The sequence below is a fragment of the Schistosoma mansoni genome, chromosome W, assembly GCF_000237925.1.
Source record: "Schistosoma mansoni strain Puerto Rico chromosome W, complete genome".
In the NCBI taxonomy this organism is placed as follows: Eukaryota; Metazoa; Platyhelminthes; class Trematoda; order Strigeidida; family Schistosomatidae; genus Schistosoma; species Schistosoma mansoni.
The window spans coordinates 26,895,938-26,917,434 of NC_031502.1; the positions used below are offsets into that span (position 1 = coordinate 26,895,938).

General features: G+C 39.6%; 1 protein-coding gene across 1 annotated transcript; it reads left to right on the forward strand.

The window, feature by feature from the left end:
• Window positions 1-139: 139 nt before the first annotated feature.
• Smp_193440 (putative p30 dbc protein) lies at window positions 140-19,332 on the forward strand (the record flags this gene model as incomplete). The annotated part of the gene is made up of 16 exons (XM_018789182.1): window positions 140-267; window positions 306-593; window positions 628-907; window positions 6,898-7,244; window positions 7,796-8,381; window positions 8,540-8,596; window positions 12,112-12,247; window positions 12,340-12,542; window positions 13,639-13,805; window positions 14,017-14,233; window positions 15,796-15,995; window positions 16,192-16,331; window positions 18,023-18,375; window positions 18,448-18,552; window positions 19,024-19,114; window positions 19,187-19,332. The coding sequence occupies 16 exons, from the start codon at window positions 140-142 to the stop codon at window positions 19,240-19,242; spliced, it is 3,354 nt and encodes a 1,117-aa protein (XP_018654651.1). The 3' UTR covers window positions 19,243-19,332.
• Window positions 19,333-21,497: the final 2,165 nt, after the last annotated feature.

Consider the following 21,497-nt stretch of genomic DNA (forward strand, 5'->3'; position numbering starts at 1 on the left):
CCTTTTCACTCTTCTTGATTCTGTAAGGAAAATTAGAGTTACAATTTTCAACACTTAATGATATGTTGTTTTCAAAAATATTTGTTCATTTGCATATGGCGGTTTTGTTTGTAACTTTTGGCGCTTAGTATCTTCCGTGATGTTTGCCGCCACAACACCTGGCTCAATAATGGCAGCCGAGTCATCATCTCACCAACTAGTAGGGTACGTAACTAAGATGTACCCTACGTTCGGATATATTAATAATGAAATTTTTTTCCAGAGAAAGTAGGTTTCTGTTCACTTGCTTTTTATTATGACGTTAGGTGTGTAATTGGTCCTATGGTTGAGGTAGGCGATAATGTTGCTGCAAGCGCGGTGTATCAACCTCATATGCCTATAAAGTGGAGTGCCGAAAAGGTTTGGCGAGTTGAAGAACGTCGTGGCAAGTCTAGAGATAAAGGAGAAGAAAGCAGCTACTGGAAAAGCCAGTCCCCGCGTAAACACTCTCCACGTGATAGCTATACTAAACCAACATCGCGTGAACGAGATGTTCATCCATCTAGCAGCGATCAGCGACGAGTAGATAAAAAACGTTCCCATATTCTAAACAGGTATTGCGCTATTGATTTTTATTTTCGGTGTTAGGGAAGACCACTCGATCAAAAAATCTCCCCATCGTGATCGACGGAGAACTCCTGTGGATTCTGTAACAGCGCGGCACTCCTCTCCCACGACTGATTTGTATTGTAGGACTCCGATCAACCCCAAACGTATGCTGAATGTGAAAGAGTATTTGTTCTCAGACCTACAAAGGCGATTCCCTAATGTTCTCCCGCCAGTTGACTTGTATCGCGTTAGATGCAATTGGCAAGAATCATTCCCATTACTGCGACCATTTCAGCCTCAATACCTCACAACTTTCCAGGTAGACTTCCCGGCTGTTTTTTATCGATAAGTTTAATTATCTACCAAACGAGTAATTATTCTTAACTATAGATAGACGATTGTCACACTATACTACCTAAAACAATTTATGTTGTTAGATTGCAAATGCTAAGTAAGGTATACTAGCAATAGGCCGGTCTCACGGTTCCTGTCCTGTGAGACGTACAGTAGTACTGTCCGATCACTTAGTTAAAGAAATAGCACTTTTCGGTGGACTGATATAGTGCGGAACGGCTATTACTTCAAGTGAATGTTTCATCACAATAATAACTACGAGACTTCACTACTTTCTAAGACTGGCCATCCCATTCAAGTTTATAGTATCACACCTAACTTGATGCAAGACTTATTAGCTGGTTAACTCCGTCTGTTTTTGGATTGTAGTTTTGTCTCTAGGCTTGTTAAGGTTACGAGTTTAAGCACAATCTTGTCATGCTTGTCTCCACTGGTCGTCCCAGTCTTCAGTTATTCCCTGACAGTATTTTTGATCTTGATATAAAGGCTGCGCCTAACCCCAATGTCTGTTCTAAAATAGCAATTGGTGAAGCTTCTCCCTGTAAGTCAGAGGTTATGGTAAACAGTTTTTCATATTTGTTGGGTAACGCAGCATTAATCAGTCTTCTGTCTCAAAATCTACATATTTCACAGATACGCTCCTAGGATTATTATCCTTGTTCCTAGCAGCTAATTTCTCAATTTACTCGTTCATCTTAACTCCACAAAATACTTTTGTTCCCCAAGGATGTTCGCAAACTGCGGAACTGTCTGATCATGTTAAACGTGTTTCTCTCACAGGTATTATTGTCACCCCTGGAATGATTCAACAGTAGTAGTTAGACTAATCAGGCGCATCGACCTAGCCAGCTTTCATCAAGTTCGGTTCATCCGTCTAAAATAACTTGACATAAATATTAAGGTTGGTCTAACATTCCTTTGTCTACCAGTGTTATTTATTTATTTGGACACAAAAGCATTAGTACAAAGGGGTACCTAATATATGTGCGTCACAAAAAATTGAAGTTGTGACCACATAGATAAATTAAAGTATGATAAGAAAGAACAATAAATAGAAGTTGGTGTATGAGTGAATTAATGACAGCAGAAGTAGTAAAACTAGACGAAGATGCCACAATGTCCCTGTTTAAAAAGCACGCGGAATAAAATTTTATAAGCGAATGATTTCAGTCAGTCAGTCAGTTACAATGTAGAACTTCGTACGTACGTACATCAGTTCGAGTTGCCATGCCACATTAGCACAGAGATGAAGTTGTCGATTCAAATCCCATATTGGTAGAAGTAGTAAGAGTATAAGTATTATGTGAAAGATAAGGGTTTGAAGATGCTATTGAAGGAGTATAATACAGTGAAATAAATTTGGAAAGAGAAAAAGGAAAAGGACACAAATAATTCAGAAGATTAGAATTTGAGAGAACACAAAGAGTGGATAAACCTTTGCCATTGCAAACGATTTTGAGCCATGTCATTCAAGGTCTCTAACCATAGGTTGCTATCATCTCGCGAGTCCCAACCAGGTGGTCTACACCTACCAACATGGCTCAGTCCACTTGTCAATGACTTCATGGATTTATGCCATGTTTTGGTCTGGCCGCCCCTAGCTTTCCTCCAACCTGCTCCTACACTATAAAGCATTGCACGTCGGGGCAGTCGGTGGTTGGGCATACGTAACACATGTCCCAGCCATCTCAACTGATGAAGTTTCACTACTTCATCAATCGATTTGCCATCCTTACCTAGTACCCCTTTCCTAACATCTGCATTACTTACTCGGTGGTCCCAGGATATACGAGCAATCCTTCGAAGACATCTATGATCGAATACTAGTAGCCTACAAATATCCTCTACTCTTATTGGCCACGTTTCACTGCCATAAAGTAGGACGGAACGAACTGCTGCACAGTAAACACGTCTTTTGGTTGCTAGACGGATATCTTGCCTACGCCATAAATAGCGCGAGTTGGCGAAAGCTAGACGAGCCTTCTGTATCCGTGCTGAGATTGCGTCATACACCAGACCACAAGGGTTGATGAGACTCCCAAGATAAGTGAAGCTGTCAACACGCTCAACTACTTCACTCCCTATCATTAGTTGAGGTGTCGATGCAACCCAATCCTGAAGTAACATTTTGCACTTCGAAGGAGAGAATCGCATCCCGAACATTCCTGCATTGTTGCTTATGGTGGTCAGAAGACTCTGCATTTTGTCAGCGTCTTCACCAAATAAAACTATGTCGTCGGCGTATTCTAAGTCAATAAGTGAGCCTCCTGGTAAAAGTTCAACTCCTGGAGATTGAGATGATGAAAGTGTTATCTCCAAAAGCATGTCGACGACAAAGTTAAACAAGGATGGGGAGAGTGGACAGCCCTGACGAACACCACTTGAGGTAACCAATTCTGATGACAATTCGCCATAGGCTCTAACTCGACCCGTTGTGTTCGAGTAGAGAGCCTTTATGAGGTTAATGTACTTCTTTGGTACTCCTTTCACTGACAAACACTGCCATAAAACCTCACGATCAACGGAGTCAAATGCCGCCTTAAGGTCAAGGAATACTACTATTGTGGGGCGCCTGAATGTATGTCTATGTTCTAGGACCTGACGTAGAGTGAATATCTGGTCTATGCAACCATGTCCAGGTCGAAAACCAGCCTGGTTTTCTCTAGTCTGCTCTTCGCGAGCTTTGGTTAGGCGTCCAAGTATTATTGAAGCTTATATTTTAGACACTATATTAGTCAAACTGATTCCTCTGTGATTGTCACAGAAGGACTTTTGTCCTTTCTTATAGACTGGCACAATCAGTGATTGGGACCAGTCAGATGGAATTACGTCCAGTTCCCAGATTCTACCTAAGACCTCAGTCAATCTCGCTGCTAGTACTGGACCACCATCCTTAAAAATCTCAGGGGTAAACCTGTCAGGGCCTGCGGCTCTCCCTCGCTTTAGATTTCCTATAGCTTTTTCAACCTCGTAGAGAGTTGGAGGACTTACTTCAATTTGCCATTCAGGACGACTGGGGATCGTGGGTAACTGAAGTGTAGCTGAAGGCCAGTTGTTTGATCCCTAAAGTGTTCTGCCCATCGATCCAATCTCCTGGATTGAGAATGAATGATATGCCCATCTTTGTCTGAGATAGTTTCGCTAATAGTTGGGTTCCTAATACCGGTTTCTTTAATAAGTCTGAATAGCTGTCTGCTGTTACCTATTGCCGCTGCCTTTTCCATCTCTTGCTTTCGCTACCCACCACTGTTCACGATCATTGCGTAGGCTTCTTATTAGCCTTCGCTTAAGCTGACTCCGCTCTTGGTTATGTTCAGAGCCAGGTGGGATGAGTTTTCGAGCATCTATCAGTGCGATAGATGCTGTTGAGATCCATTGTTTCTCCCTGACCTTATGGCTTACCTTACTAGCGGATATCACTGCTGTTTCCACAGCTTTTCGGATGTCATTCCACGCTGCTTCGGGGTGGGCACAACTTACATGTCTGTCTAACTGTTTTTCCAGTTGTTCCTGAAATATATTCTTAGCTTGCTTATCATTAAGTAGAACCCTTAGAGGCTTCCCTGCAGTGTCTTTCCTACGTCCAGTAAGACGCAGACAGATACGTGCTCGCACTAGAGCATGATCTGAGTCTAAACATGTGCTCCAGAATGAGCGACAGTCTTCCATCGAGCCCCTCCGTCGGTGGCTGATAGCGATGTGATCTAATTGGGTCCAACGTTGGGACGAATTCGGGGGTTTCCATGTCAAAAGATGTTTTTCCTTATGCTTAAAGTTGGTATTTGCAAGAAATAGGCGGTTATCTGAGCACAGCTGCAACAGACGGTCGCCATTATCTGTTCTTTTAGCCACGACACCATAAGATCCACCCAGGTGTCTTTCCCTTTCACTTAGTTTACCTACTTGAGCATTGAAGTCACCAGCCACTATTACTACATCAGAACGCCTAGCTTCTCGGAGAAGGTCAGAAAGTTTCCTGTAAAACTCATCTTTTATATCGTCTAAGCTGCAGTCAGTGGGAGAGTAGACAGAGACGACGAAGAGGCAACGACGAGTTTCCCTATCATTCCGAGTCCTTACTGATCCGTTTAGTCGGACAGCGCATAGACGACTGTCTACTGGGATCCAGTCTAAAAGAGCTAGTTCTGCCCTAGGACTTAATGCTATACCTACTCCAGCGAGGCCACGGGAAGCAGCATCAGGGCTTCCAGATACACGAAGCGTGTATCGAGATGGTTCTTTATTTTGATTAGGTGAAGTCAAATGAATGACACTACTCGGATCTTGTATGCGCGTTTCCGAGACGCAGCACACATCGATGGTGTAAGATTCTAAAGTCCTAGCTAAGGAAGCCTGTTGTCCTATTTGGCACAATGTTCGTACATTAAAAGTTCCTACATGTAGTTTAGAGCGTGGTTTCAGGAGACCAGGAATAACGTTCCGTGTACTTGAATCGTTTGCCCTAGCGGTGCGAGGTGATAAGAGGACTTGGGAAGGGTTAGTCGTGGAGATAAGAGAGTTATTAGGAGGTGTAGGAAGGAATTGAAAGTGATCAACTTGGTCTCGTGTGCTGTTACGGGTATGAGGGCTAATATCACTTCCCGGCTGCCCACACTGTGGAAGGGTATTTCTTGAGGGACCTGAAAAAGAAGTCGGATTAGTGTTGGTCTTAACGACCTGGGAGCGTAACCGCAGTGCCCAAGGGACAACTGCTTGAGGTCGGTCACGCACGGCCTTTTTGTGGGGGATTTTTGACGTGTTAGCTCCGTTCTTCAAAGGACCTTACCGCCGGAGATGGAAATCCGTGGGATAAGGCGAGGTGTGCATTTTTAGGGTCGACCTTTTCTAACCCCACCCCTCCTTGTGGGAAGGCAGCATCGCTGTCATGCTGGTTGTCTGAAGTAAACACCTTACTACCGTCACACCTCTGTACAGTCAGCAGTACGACTTCGCCTTCGGACCTTGGGTTTGCTGCTTTTAGTCTTACCGCTCTTCAACCGACCTGTCTGGCATGGTAGGACCTCGAGGAACGATTGTTCCAGCCAGCATAGCTCGATTGGTTCATCACGATAGGCAAGCCCGACCACCACGTCAAGGTAGCAGCAACGGTCGGGAAGCGAATGATTTAGTGAATGCGTGATACTATAGTCTTGATAATGGGTCGCATATACACAACAGACAGGTCTAATTCATCAGTCAGTAGCGCAACGTTGAATGATGCAGTCCCATGGTACTCCGTAACCAACAATAAGCCGATAGGCGATTTGTTCTCTCAGAAACCTGAAGCCCATGTGCATCATCGGTTTAGAATCAGGGTCGTCCAACTTCCCTAGGTAGATCCTCCGTATCCGCCAACCAGGTTGAAGCGTCGGTCATTCTCTTTTCGTCCTGTCAGTTTCGTAGATAACACCACCGCATGAAGGCAGTGAGTAGGATTTCCCTGACAGTGCCTTTTTATACGTGTAACTATGAGCATTTCGTCAGGGTAAGTAGACCACCCCTACCCTCGACCGTACCATAGCATTTAGGGGCATTGGTAACGTAGACAAGATACAAAACTATTTCATTCCGTTATATTTTTTACTATGAGACCCAGCCTGTTAAAGTAAAAAGTTTTTGTAAGTATTTGGTTATTGACCACATATTTATTTAATACTTTTTCCACGGTGTTGCTAACAATCAAGTTAAGTGTAAAGCGCCAGGTAAATATGGTCAGTCGACTAACAAAGTTATAAACGTTTTACCGACTGGTTTGTTCATGACTTTCAGATTTTATTTAGGCGATTCTTTAACTTGTGACGACCTCGAAGTTAGTTCTCAACACCGCGTTAGAGACATTAAGTAGGCCATACGGCTGCTATGGTGTTGATAATTCAAGATAATGTAAATACAAACACTTTCAATTTGTTTCGAACTTATTCATTGACAAAAGCCTTCATTTTTTTTATCATGTAGATAATTAAAGAACCTGAAGACTCTTGTGACGATATTCATCAGTCTTACAACAATGATAGTGGTTTTGCTGCGTATGTCTTACTTTTGTCGCTCCCAGCAATGGCAGAACTAATGGAGAAGATAGTTGTCCGAGCAGAGTCTCCTAGTCGTATGCGTGGTTCACTACGTAAGTACATCAAGATACTAGCTGCTGGGAAGGTTGATGAAAGACTCAAGGCCATTGGGGGTTCGTGGAGTCGTGATTTAGACGGACCAGACCCAGCTACAAATCCTCAGACGCTTGTCAACACGGCCATTCGTGTCTGTAAACAGCTCATTGGTCTCGATTTATCGTACTGCACACAGTGGTATGTTACTCAGTTTTAACTTCTGATCTATGTTGCTAGTCAGTTTATTTTTCACAGATTATTTTTAAGCAGATATAAGAGTGTAATATTCAAATTTAATCCCCTTGCTCAATCATTTTATTGTTAACGAAATGTGTCATCTTCCCGCTTGACTACTTTTCCGTATCTATAAACGGTTGTCTAGAGTAAATAAGCTGTCTCCACATTCATAGTCAGTCCAAATGCCTTATTTTTCTGGATTTTGTTTTGATCTTCGTACAAAAGCTCAAAAGTATCTCCACTGAAATAAATAAATTTATATCTGTTAGGTACTTATTTCTCCAAGTCTGCTCAACAACAAAACACTATCAGGTCATAAGTGTCACTATAGCGTTTTTGATTTTAAATCGATTCTAATTTTTTTCACAATCTCATTGCATAGCTTGATAATTTATCTGATTTTTAACTGTCCTTATATTGTTTATATACAAATATCAAACAATATGGGTCTTACGCGTTCCTTTGATCGACGTCGCGTTTACTGTTGTTATCATCCTGTCCACTTTCCCCAGGCACCGTTTCCTGGAGTTCCGCTATAGTCGTACTGAAGGTTCAACTGCACAACCAACCTCAGTTTTATTTCCTGGCTCTCAACTTTGGGGTCGACCCGTCACAGAATCTCCTGAATCTGATATGATTCCTCCAAGCAAACCGTTTCATCAAATCGTCGTATATTTTATTCCAAATGTTTGGTCACTCATGCCTACAGACGAAGAATGGTCGACTATAAAGCTGGCTTATGAAAATATCCTGGCTTCAAAAGAACCCAAAGTATTTCCAATGTCTCCTTCCAACTTGAAGAAGTTTTCTGGTTTAGAATCTGCTTCTAAGGGAACTGGTGACGGGAAATTAAATGTGGTGTCTGAACTGGATTCCAATTTACTGAAGTCGCCTACTCAAGACAATGCACATGAAGATTCCAATGTATCTAAAATGGATGAAGGCAACAAGTCAACTGTTCAAGCTCCAGTTGAATTCCATCGCTCTTCCCCGTATTTGGCTGGTCAGGAAACTGTTCCAAAAGTAGCAGCTATCTCCGAGACAGAGGATGGGTTCGAATCTGTGGATTTAGCAGCTCAAGGAAATCCAAATCAGGAGGTTGCTACCTAACTTACTGTTGTCATATTATGTTCCTACAGTATATCTAGCATTTAGTCATTTAATTTGCATATGAAGTCTGTAATTTATTTTCGATCATGATAATGTAAATTTCCTTCAAGGTATAGTAACTTATGTTTATCTGTTTTTTCTGTCAGGGAACTGATAAATGCCAGAAAAAGCTTCATACTGAACTTAACTTAGCTAGCATGAAGGTAAGCACATTTACATGTCCTTCCATTTCTTATTGTCATAATATTTTAGAGCGGTACTTGCAGTGGTCTCAAGCCAGTACAATCATAGGCACAGGGACGTTCGTTTTTTATTATATACTCTTGTACAATACTTTCCTTCACATCCTAATAAAAATTCTCATAAACTTTATAGTAACGCTCAGCATATTGAGAAGTTTCGATGGCTGAAATAATTACAACGTCCCATTTTGAGTTTCCGACGATGCTTAGATCTATTGAATAGATTTTGCGATTGCTGGTGAATGAAATGCAACCTTTCTCTAATATACATATTTCACTGCGATAGTCAGTAAAATGTATACGACTATGATTGTTTACCTCCTCCCATGAATTTATCCCTATGCACCAACAATGCTAACTATTTGCTCCATGTAATGTTACTCGTCTCTTGAAACTGCTCTCTAAACTACATGTTCAAACTCTCAATGTCCAAGTATTTTATCAACAAACTTCCATGGCTAGGACTGTAGAGTCCTGTCCCATTGATGCTCTTAGATTATTCAGGCTGCAAACACAATAAATAGCGAACGCAACTTGAACGTAGACTGGGAAAAAGTCTACACAGTGATCATGAGCATTGGTGTACCGATAAATCAAAATCAATAAAAATGTCAGTGGCAATATGCGACAGGAGACAACTTTACAAATTTATCAAAGAAACATTAAGAATTCGCCAATTACTGAAACTATTTGAAAAAGATGGAACAATAACCCCACTCTGAACCCCGGAGGCCAAAACGATAGGCTGAACACTGAAGAACAGTTTAACCACTCTGCATCTACCCTTCAGATACGTACTATTACCAAGCAACCTAGAATGTCAGCACAAACTATTCGACTCTTAAAGAGGTAAAAAAAGCCATAGCTAATCTAAACCGAGAGAAAGCAGTAGTCCCTAAGGATGGTGTTCCAATCATGGCTATTAGATCGACTGAGATCTTGGCTAGAGTCTGGGAAATAGATGTAATTCCACCTGACTGGTTTCAATTGCTGATCGTCCCAATCTATAAGAAAGGACGAAAATCCTCTTGCTGTGGCCACAAAGGCATCAGTTTGATTAATGATGTCTAGAATATTAACCTCAATAATCATGCAACGGTTATCTAGGGCTTATGGGAGGTAAACTCGGGGGAACCAAGCTGATTTCAGACCTAGACGTGGTTGTGTAGACTAAACATTCACTCTCCGTCAGACTCTGGAACACAAATATACCTACCAACTCTCAAGCATGGTTGTATCTCTCGATCCTATGGTGGCCACGTTCAACTCCGTAGATCGATAAGCGTTACCACAATTGTCTCCATCAGGTTGTGCTTAAAATGTTTCTGATCACCTTAAAGGCTTTGTGCACAGACGTCTCAGGCCGAGTGAAAAAATGTAATCGCCTCTCTACCTTTCCAATCTAATGAAAACGTTCAGTCTCACCATTCTTCAATCGTTCCATCTATAACATTCTGAATAGGCTCTGGTAACACCTGGTGGGGGCGTTCATCTGGTACTTAAAGATTTCGAGCTGGCGGTGTTTGTCATTGAAAGGTGTACCTCAAAAGTACATCAACCTTATGAAGGCTTTTTACTTGAACACTACCAGTCGAGTCAAAGCTTATGACAAACTGTCATCTGATATTACAACCTCCAGTGTTGTCCGCCATCCCCATTTTTGTTTAACTTCATTATAAACCTACTGCTGGAAATAACACTCGTCGACTCGATTTTCAAGAATTGATCTCTCACCAGGAGGCCCACTTATCGACTTAAAATACGCAGATGACATAGTCCTGTTTGGTGCAGACGCTGACAAAATTCAGAGTCTTCTGTTAGAACTGAGTAACAATGCCAGGACATTTGGAATGCATTTCTCCCCCTCTAAATGTAAATTGTTACTCCAGAACTGGCCTGCGTCAACACCTGAACTAAGGATAGGGAGTGAAGTAGTCGAACGCGTCGACAACTTCACTTATCTTGGAAGTCTGGTCAGCCCTAATGGGTTGGTGTCTAACAAAATCTCAACACGGATTCAAAAAGCTCGTTTGGCTTTTGCCAACTCACGTCACCTATGGCGAAGACGAGATATCCATCTATCAATTAAGGGACGAGTATACTGTGCAGCAGTTCGCTCTGTTCTACTTCACGGCTGTGAAACATGGCCATTAAGAGTAGAAGATACTCGTAAGTTACTAGTACTTGACCACAGGTGTCTTATAAATATTGCTCGCATCTGTTGGGGTCACCGAGTTAGTAATGGTAAGGTTAGACACAGGGTATTACGGAATGATGGTAAATCAGTTGATGAGGTTGTCAATCTTCATCGACTGAGATGGTTGGGCCACTTGTTACATATGCCTGAACACCGATTACCATGACACGCGATGCTGACTAGTGTTGGAGACGGATGAGAAAAAGTTGGGGGTGGCCGAAACAAAACGTGGCATCAGTGCTTGAAGTCACTAACTTCTAGTCTAAGCCATGTTGGTAGATGCAGACTATTTGTTTGGGGTCCGCATGACTATCGTAACCAATGGTTGGAGACTCTGGGTGACATGGCTCAGAATCGATCACAATGGCGCCGGTGTATACACTCTTTATCTTCCTTTAAACCGTGAGGTTAAAATCGCTTCATATCTTTCTTCATGTACTATATCCTTATATACAACCTTTCTTTTATATATTACCACCACTAAATTAACTACTTCTATGAATTTGGTGTTCAATTTGTTGTGCTAACGCGGTATGACAACTTGGACTGATGCATAAATGTACCTGATTCTACGTTGTAGCTGACTGACTGAGTGGCTATTTATATTTTAACGGAGTATTCCGATATAGGTCACTTTTTGTCGCTCTAAAATGGTAGCGTTTATGGCTCATCCGAGATTATTTCTTCTCCACCCTTTTAATGCGTGGCATTTCTTAGCTGAGGTTATTCAGTCACTTTCTGTGCTCGGTCATCGTCCATAATAGTTTGCCAGTTTGTAACACTTGTATTAGTAATAACTAGGTTTGGTAATGTGTGTTCAGATCATTTGGGATTATTTAATAAGTCTTATTCTCAAAATACAGACTTCACTGCTCCGGTCATGTTTTGCAGATGTCGTTCCAGGGGCTTCCTGGAAGATCGTACTGAGTAAGAAAGGCGGATGCGATCGGTATATGGCGTGTATCCGTGATCCGAATGTAATTTATCTGTTTGGTATCTATTGGTCCAGAACTATTATCTAGGTCTTACAGTTTGCGTAACTGTAGATCAGAAAAAGAGTCAGTACAAATCTGCCTATAATTTTCGCTTAAATTCTTCATAAGACTTAAATAAACTTAACTAAATACAGTCTTTATTGAGTTTCAAATAAACTTTATTATCACATATCGTTTTTCTACAGTATTACTACTTTATTTTTGTGGTGTATTTTCGGTGTTCCGTTGTACTACTTGAATTTATATACTCAAAAATAAATGTTAATATTTAATGACTTTCGTAGGTTTCCGAACTGCGTGAACAGCTAAAAGCTCGTAATTTGCCTACTGAGGGAGTAAGAGCTCAGTTGTTGACTCGTCTCAAAACAGCAATTCAAGAAGAAGAAGAAAAGGAGTCCGCTAAGAAAGCTGAAAAAGAAAGTAAATAATTTCACAAATAGATGTTTGTGTATTCATCTAATTATATTCTCTAATTTCCCAAGTTTATACATTTTCCTGATCTACACTTTCAGAAATGGAGCAGGAAAAAACATTGCAATCCGTGACTATTGATAAGTCACCCCAAGTTTCAGAAGAACAAATAAAACCTTTAAATACGGAGTCTGGATCTAAATCATGGACGGATGCACCTAAGTTAACTCTCCGTGATCTCCCTTCAATAATAGTCTTACGCAAGAAAACTGTTGACTTCACTGTTCAGTCAGTCGGGCTAGATGTAAGTAGATATTCTATGATTTCCTCTGTACCTCTTATCAGACCATCAAAATGACCTTGGTTTTTTCGTTTCTTTTGTTATAACTTGTGGCCGAGTGGATGCCTTGATAATGTATAACGTGATAAGATCGTCAATCACAGAGCAGCGAATTATCGATTGGAACAGTGACACACGGAAATCGTACGAGCAGTCTAAATTACGTATCGGTTCCGCTTCTGCTTAACCCAGCCAGTTAAGTCCAGAACAGCCTTTGCGGTATGAATCATTGTATTTCAAACATACTGGGTTTATATACCAGTCAAACTGACCACATCGTACCGTAAAATAGAAAATAACATATGTACAAGATTTAGCCAAATGTGGCTGTGAATAAGGGGGACAATAATCAATAGGCTGAGTGTAATTCATGAATGGTAAATCGTATAACAATAGTTTATAGTTCGGAATAAAGCTCATGATAAGAGAAACATGAATATGAATAGTTTAGTTATTTAGCGATTATACGATAAAAATATATGCATAATATTGGTCCATAAACGGGTCCCAAAGTTACCATTAACTATTGTTATCAGGACATAACACCTTTCATACGAATTAAAATAAACTGTTGGTCAACAATAAATTTCAGTATAAACCATAATGATTTTTTGTCGATAATACTTGCCACAAAACTGAAAGAAGGGACATCAATAGTTTAAGTAATATGCCATCTTACTCGTGGTCGCCTTTCACATTACGTCACTCAAGCTTTTGCATTTTAAAGATCGAGTAAACCCGTATCTTCTGTTTGGTCAATCAGTCATGCGCAATTTAGAGCCCTGCACATACATACACATCAGTTCAAGTTGTCACATTTGAATTTCAATCGGTTGTCAACTGAGTAATTTATGTTATACAATAGTTGAAGGTAGAGTAGAGCGTTCTAAGGTTCCAGGTCGGCTGCGGAATAACGAAAATTATGTTAAGTCTCGTATCATTTCTAAATAATACTACGTCTTTAAGAATTTCCTTTAGTATCAACTCCTGATATGATTTAGATCAATATTAGATGTTCCTCTTCATTTTAAATTCACTTCTCACATTTTTGTTCTTGAAGGTTGTTATGGATTCAAAATCTGATTTTATGGACTGTAGATCATATGAATTCATGTTCTGCATCCACACAATCTTCGACATGCTTCGCAGAGATTCCGTATTCACTTTATTTCGTGCCCTTGTTACGGCTGCAGATAGAGGAATTTGCGCAAAACCTAGAAAACGCAGGTATTTTTAAAAGTGTATTGTTTATTTACTATCCTCCTGTTTTATATTGTTACTTCTTGTTCAAAAACTTGTTCATTCATTAATGTCTCCACGTGTTTTTGGTGGTTTTACAATAACATCTGCTGTTTTATTAATTCTTGTGTTATACTCTAATGTGAGTGCGTTTTTTGGGACTTTCAACTATTCCATTTAATAATTCTTTTTTTCTTAGTGAACCAGATTACGTAGCTAAACGTGCTCGTTTAGAACGTAATGAAAGGACATCTGTGGCAAAAGATGAGGAATTCAAGGAAACCCCATTATATACAACGGATTTGCCTTTACTTTTTGCATGCACGGTACTGGATACAAGCTATAAGAGTTATTTTCTTTCGTCGGAGGTCGAGGACTTCATTCTTTCACTGGGCTTGCCTATCTCTCGATACCAGGTGAGCGGTCGTTTTTAATCTTCACTTAACGGGATCGTTGTTAACTTTTCTTTTACATGTCCAACATTTATTTTAATGTTATTACCCCTTCCCAAGCCTGTTATTCTTTTTCCATGGCCTATAAATATCTGATTCCGGTTAAGTTAGTTTGTTTCACTTCATTTAAACACATGAGCACTGGTGTTGAGAGGCACCAAAATATACATGCGATACGTAATAAGAAAATGGAATTGTGAAAAGACGGGAAAAGGAAGGTAAGTATTATCTCTAAAAACGAATGGGAGTAAATACTAATAATAATCATTCAAATTGTGTGAAAGCTGGAATCATGCCCGGGTTCTCAAACAGAAGAAAATGGTTTTCTGAGGGGGGCACCCGCCGAACCTTTGACCGAGAGGTCTAATCTTCATGACAGCAACGTTAAGAGATGCAGTCCCATGGTACTCCGTGACCAACAATAAGCTGATAGGCGAAACCTGAAGCCCATGTGCATCATCGGTTTAGAATCAGGGTCGTCCAACTTCCCTAGGTAGATCCTCCGTATCCGCCAACCAGGTTGAAGCGTCGGTCATTCTCTTTTCGTCCTGTCAGTTTTGTAGATAACACCACCGCATGAAGGCAGTGAGTAGGATTTCCCTGACAGTGCCTTTTTATACGTGTAACTATGAGCATTTCGTCAGGGTAAGTAGACCACCCCTACCCTCGACCGTACCAGGACATTAGGGGGCGTTTTGAACAATCTGCGAAGTATGACGCAAGCCAATAGTTTGGACGCGATAAAAAACAAACTTATCTCCCGCTATTTGTTGCTTAGGTTACGTAAATCTCTGAAGATGACTTTCGTCTCATTCCACGATGTTGAAACACTTTGTAATTACTAGATATTTGTAAGCAAGTCAGTCAGTTCCATAACCAGGCCACCACTGTCTTTAAAAAGGATCGAGGTTGTCATCTGACCCTGAATATTCGTGGGGCGGCAGACGGAGTGAACGAGTGATAATTCACTAGTCTTGAATACAGGTCCGGGATACACTATAAACAACGATGTTAAGTCTACCTAAAGACATAGCCAACTGTATCTGTTATTTGATCAGCATTTGTGTGCTAACATTAAAGAAAACCTGTTTGAATGACACACGTGGTTTCAGCAAGTCTGGTAGCATTCAACTTTCGACCAATTAGTCAGTGACTTGCGGTCGTTGAGACAGGACAGAATCTTCACCATGTGCGAGTTGCTGTATGAGTTTAAAACAAGAGAATACAAAAAATGGGAATAAAAGGGAATAGACGAGTGACGAAATGTAAAATAAAAACGAGCATTAACAAATGGGTGTTGGGATAAAGGTTTTTTGTTAAAGGTTTAAAAGTGAGCTAAATCTTTTGGATTCATCTGCAGGAAACTAGATTGAAGTACACTTATATAATTAGTCAAGCGTCCAACCTAGTGACTGTCATGTACTCGTTTTTTCCTCTTATCTTTCATTTTTCTTTTATAACATATCGTTTTTCCTAGTTTTCAATCCACAGATGTTTAAAAATCCATTGCTGTTTTTCTTACTTAGCTTCGATCTCTCATATACAAAGTTCTTGATCATGGTCGTTTCCACTACCGTTCCTTGACGGATTCAGAAGAACCTCTTTCTTTAGCGAATAAATCATCTGTTATATTCTCTGATATTGACGATGATGAATATTTACTGGAACTTGTACGTGGGGGTGATGCTATTTTAGACGACCAAATAGATGCACAGCCTAGTGGAAGGTTAGTTATTTTTGTAGTTTATCTTAGTTGACTGTCGATTTAAGAAATCTGTTTAGTTCAGTTTTGTAAATTTCTCATACAGCATATCATATCCAAGCCCAACAGATGGAATATTTACGTTTTTGATTTGTTCGCTACTGTGCATTCGGTATTTTCACTATATTGTGTTATCAACTACATATTGCCTTATTTTTAGCATCATTGTACTTCAAAAGTCTGGTGAGTCAGTTAATTCTCAGGCGATCCATCCCGAAGAATATCTCTATCATGTCAGATCGTCAGAACGCGAACACTCCAAACTGATGACTCAGATCCGACTTCAAGAACAGGAAATTGGTACGTCTCCACCGAAGCTATATATATACATATATTCCGAATTTATATATATATATATATATATATATATATATATATATATATATAGATTCATCACATACTGAATCCCAATGATCCGATCAGACAATATTGGCCCTAACACCTATTCCTCTAATAAGTCCTGACACTCCAAGCAGATCGGTTGAAGAACAGCAAACCTAAAAGCAGCAGAGCTAATTCGTACTGCTGACTGTACATGTGTGCTCAATAAAAGACTTCCTCTTATTCCTCAGCACAGATTTAGACTCTATGCTCCAGGGCAAAAACCCAATCGCTTACGTCTTATTGGACGCGGTAAAGTGACATATAAATGACCTCTTTAAGTTCAGCTTGACGATAAAAAGTATCTGTCAAGAACAACTGAAAAACATGGTATGATGATCCACTCTGAACCCCGGAGGCCAAAACGATAGGCTGAACACTGAAGAACAGTTTAACCACTCTGCATCTACCCTTCAGATACGTACTATTACCAAGCAACCTAGAATGTCAGCACAAACTATTCGGCTCTTAAAGAGGTAAAAAAAGCCATAGCTAATCTAAACCGAGAGAAAGCAGTAGTCCCTAAGGATGGTGTTCCAATCATGGCTATTAGATCGACTGAGATCTTGGCTAGAGTCTGGGAAATAGATGTAATTCCACCTGACTGGTTTCAATTGCTGATCGTCCCAATCTATAAGAAAGGACGAAAATCCTCTTGCTGTGGCCACAAAGGCATCAGTTTGATTAATGATGTCTAGAATATTAACCTCAATAATCATGCAACGGTTATCTAGGGCTTATGGGAGGTAAACTCGGGGGAACCAAGCTGATTTCAGACCTAGACGTGGTTGTGTAGACTAAACATTCACTCTCCGTCAGACTCTGGAACACAAATATACCTACCAACTCTCAAGCATGGTTGTATCTCTCGATCCTATGGTGGCCACGTTCAACTCCGTAGATCGACAAATTTTGTGAGTGTTCTTCATTGGAAGGCGCACCAATTAAGTACATAGACCTTGTGAAAGCTTTCTGCTCAGACACGGTTGGTCAAGTCAGAGTCTTCTATCTCCATTTTTATTTGGTTTTATCATTGATATCCCTCTAGAATATTTTCTTCACTGAAATTTCCAGGGGCCGATCTCCTGTCAGGAGGTTCTGTTTTCGATGAAGAAGCTGAGAAAATCCAGTTCTCTAATCGACCTGGTAAACAATGTTAACATGTAAGGGATGCGTTTCCCTCTCACTAGCCTCAAGGTTGTTATGACTCAGAATCGTTTGTGGATGTGCTTCGTTCTGGGCGGCCGGGCAGTATCACAGCTCACACACAAATCGAGTGACTTGTGTGACGCATTTGTATTCGATGCTTCTTTGTACCAATATTTGCATAGACGCTCAGATACGTGCATTCTTTCTATTCCATCTTATCTCGAATCTCGTCAAATCCTTACATATTCCTTTTCTCCGCAGTTAATTCCGTTTAGTGTCACTGATATTTGCAATGCGTCTATCATTCTAGGATTTGTCCTTACATGTTTTTGCTCATTGTGCTCTCATAACATGGCAAAAGGTACCAATACATATATGTCGGACTCTACGTTCCATTCAAATGACTGACAAAATGTTACGTTCGCATTTTATCTGTGTTTTACTTTTGATTCTTTTTACAGCCCGTCTCCGTGAATCTGTTGTGGACTTTTCAGAGCTGAAAGATAGGTTGTCTAGAACTTCTTCAAGTATGGAGGAATATCGAAGACGATATAGGGATGAACGAGACAAAGTTGACTCTCTGGCTCGTGTTTTGGAACAACAGGCATCTGTTCTTGATGCCTGTCGATCAGCACTTCGACAAGCATCCAGTCGTTTTTATATTCGTCATTCTGTTAATGACTCATCTAAACAACTCAAACGTTCATTATCACCTTGTTCAGTGACTAGTAACAAGGAATCTATCAGATCCACAAAGCAAACTAAAACCTCAGATTCACTTACAAACGACCTGTCACTATCTGATTCGCTAAACGTAAGGTTTTTTTTACTTTTTAGACTTCGTCACATTTTCGCAAATTTAATTTATTTATTTATTTCACTACAGGATGGAAATATATCCAAAGTTGTTGAAACAGATTCTTCTACAGTCAAGAATGTGTGTGAACAAACTACTATGGTTTCAAGTGTCAGTTCCGATGTTTCAGAAAATGTAAGTGTGTAAATAAAAATTGATTTGGTCCTCTTTTTTCCCGTCTTAGTCTGCTTACTACTGTTTCATTTTTATATCGATGCATTAGTTTATGGCTTTTAAAATATTTTACTGTGTTACATTGATCATAGTGTTACCTACAGTTATCGTGTTTTGTGAAAGTACTTGAAACTCGAATTTTATAGTGCATAACTAGTCAGTGCTTTTTGTGAGTATCGATATTATCTTCAATAGGCCGCTCTTTTTGGGTTTTTTTTACGTTACTTAGTCCTCACAAACAGTCAATGAAGCGTCCCAATCTTGATTAGCACATGGCTTCCAAGGAATTCCTCACCTAGTTATTTTTTACTGTTCAGATTTCTGTGATAGGTCGGTAAAGTCTTACCATTTTATTGACTTTCGATAACAAATTAATTTTCTTTGTTTTTCTCTTTAAATCTGGTCATTTTTATATAAATTTTCTGAATGTAGTTTATGAATGGATTAAAAACGGAAGAAGCTTTGGTTCCATGCAACGTTGACAAGGATGCTTCAACAGCTATAGAATCCGATATTACACTAAGTATGTTATCTGTTGTCTCTTGTTTTGATGATCCAATAATCCTCATTACATACTAATAATTTTCCCTTTTAGGTACCAACGAAAAAGAAATGAAAACACCGATTATGGAAACGTTTGCTAATTGTTAGCTACCCGTGCTGCTGTTCGCCGAAAATAAAACAACACGACAGCATGAATTTTCTTTTAACAATCATTAAAATATACATTTGTCTTGTCTTACATGTCTCTTTTAATTTCGATACCACGATTCCCTAATTTGCCTGACATTTTCGTTAAATCTTACGTTGATCCGCGTCTCACTGCTCGAGAACAGTGATTTTCTGCACAGTCCCGTCATCGGATTATATAAACTCTAATTGGCCTATCCACTTCTCTAGCATGTCATCTCTGTTTCAACAATGTATATTTCATACTCAATCTGACATTGAATAGGTTCCTGACCACTTGATTAGCAAAATTACAGGCTTAACCAGAATGCTAAGCAAAGTATGTCTATCCGATGTTGGCTGTATGCGAATTCAGTTGGATGAGAGAATGAATGAAGTCTCTCTCTCCAACAGCTGATAAGTGAGTTGTCCTACTGTGTAGTGAGAAAAATATCACATATGTAAAAGTGCTGACATTGAAATAAGACTACAGGTTTGTTCAATCTGACTCACTGTTGCAACTTATACTCTATTCGGAAAATATAATGCAATGCATCGTATAGAAACAACAGGATTCTCAAAAATATCAGTCCTTATAAAATATTCGTAAAAATGCAACTCAATTAACTAGGAAAATATTCATGTAATCCGAAGTAGAAATAATTAGTTAAACCCTTTTACCAACTGTCAAAGGTTAAACTGCAAACAATGCACTGAAACATATCGATTTCCTACATAATACACATTCTGTATGCTATTGTGAGTTCAAAATAATTCTGGCCACGTTCACTTTGCAACCGTTATTCTGTAGTGCAAATAAGCTCCACAGCATATATTTCACTGACTCCAATTTCATTAGAAGTTTGACTTTACAACTGTTTTCAAATCAAGTTTGATTCCATTGCTAGCTTGTCATTCGAACTCACTGACAGCTGTGAAATCACTAGTGACAATTAAGGCATTTTCGTCAATAAATTCTTCGAAGTAGCAACAAACGATGTGGATCCGAATCATTATGATGCATGTTTCCTTTCCGATTGCACCATTAATAATTTACTGTGTATAGTCGATTATATTGTATCTATTAAAAATTCCAAACTACTAGATGTGGACATAGTCGAGTCTTATTTCAATGCCAACACTTTTACATATGTGATATTTTCCCCACTACACAGTAGGACAACTCACTTATCATCTGTTGGAGAGAGAGACTTCATTCATTCTCTCATTCCACTGAATTCGCATACAGCCAACAACGAATAGACGTAATTTGCCTGACATTTTCGTTAAATCTTACGTTGATCCGCGTCTCACTGCTCGAGAACAGTGATTTTCTGCACAGTCCCGTCATCGGATTATATAAACTCTAATTGGCCTATCCACTTCTCTAGCATGTCATCTCTGTTTCAACAATGTATATTTCATACTCAATCTGACATTGAATAGGTTCCTGACCACTTGATTAGCAAAATTACAGGCTTAACCAGAATGCTAAGCAAAGTATGTCTATCCGATGTTGGCTGTATGCGAATTCAGTGGGATGAGAGAATGAATGAAGTCTCTCTCCAACAGCTGATAAGTGAGTTGTCCTACTGTGTAGTGAGAAAAATATCACATATGTAAAAGTGCTGACATTGAAATAAGACTACAGGTTTGTTCAATCTGACTCACTGTTGCAACTTATACTCTATTCGGAAAATATAATGCAATGCATCGTATAGAAACAACAGGATTCTCAAAAATATCAGTCCTTATAAAATATTCGTAAAAATGCAACTCAATTAACTAGGAAAATATTCATGTAATCCGAAGTAGAAATAATTGGTTAAACCCTTTTACCAACTGTCAATGGTTAAACTGCAAACAATGCACTGAAACATATCGATTTCCTACATAATACACATTCTGTATGCTATTGTGAGTTCAAAATAATTCTGGCCACGTTCACTTTGCAACCGTTATTCTGTAGTGCAAATAAGCTCCACAGCATATATTTCACTGACTCCAATTTCATTAGAAGTTTGACTTTACAACTGTTTTCAAATCAAGTTTGATTCCATTGCTAGCTTGTCATTCGAACTCACTGACAGCTGTGAAATCACTAGTGACAATTAAGGCATTTTCGTCAATAAATTCTTCGAAGTAGCAACAAACGATGTGGATCCGAATCATTATGATGCATGTTTCCTTTCCGATTGCACCATTAATAATTTACTGTGTATAGTCGATTATATTGT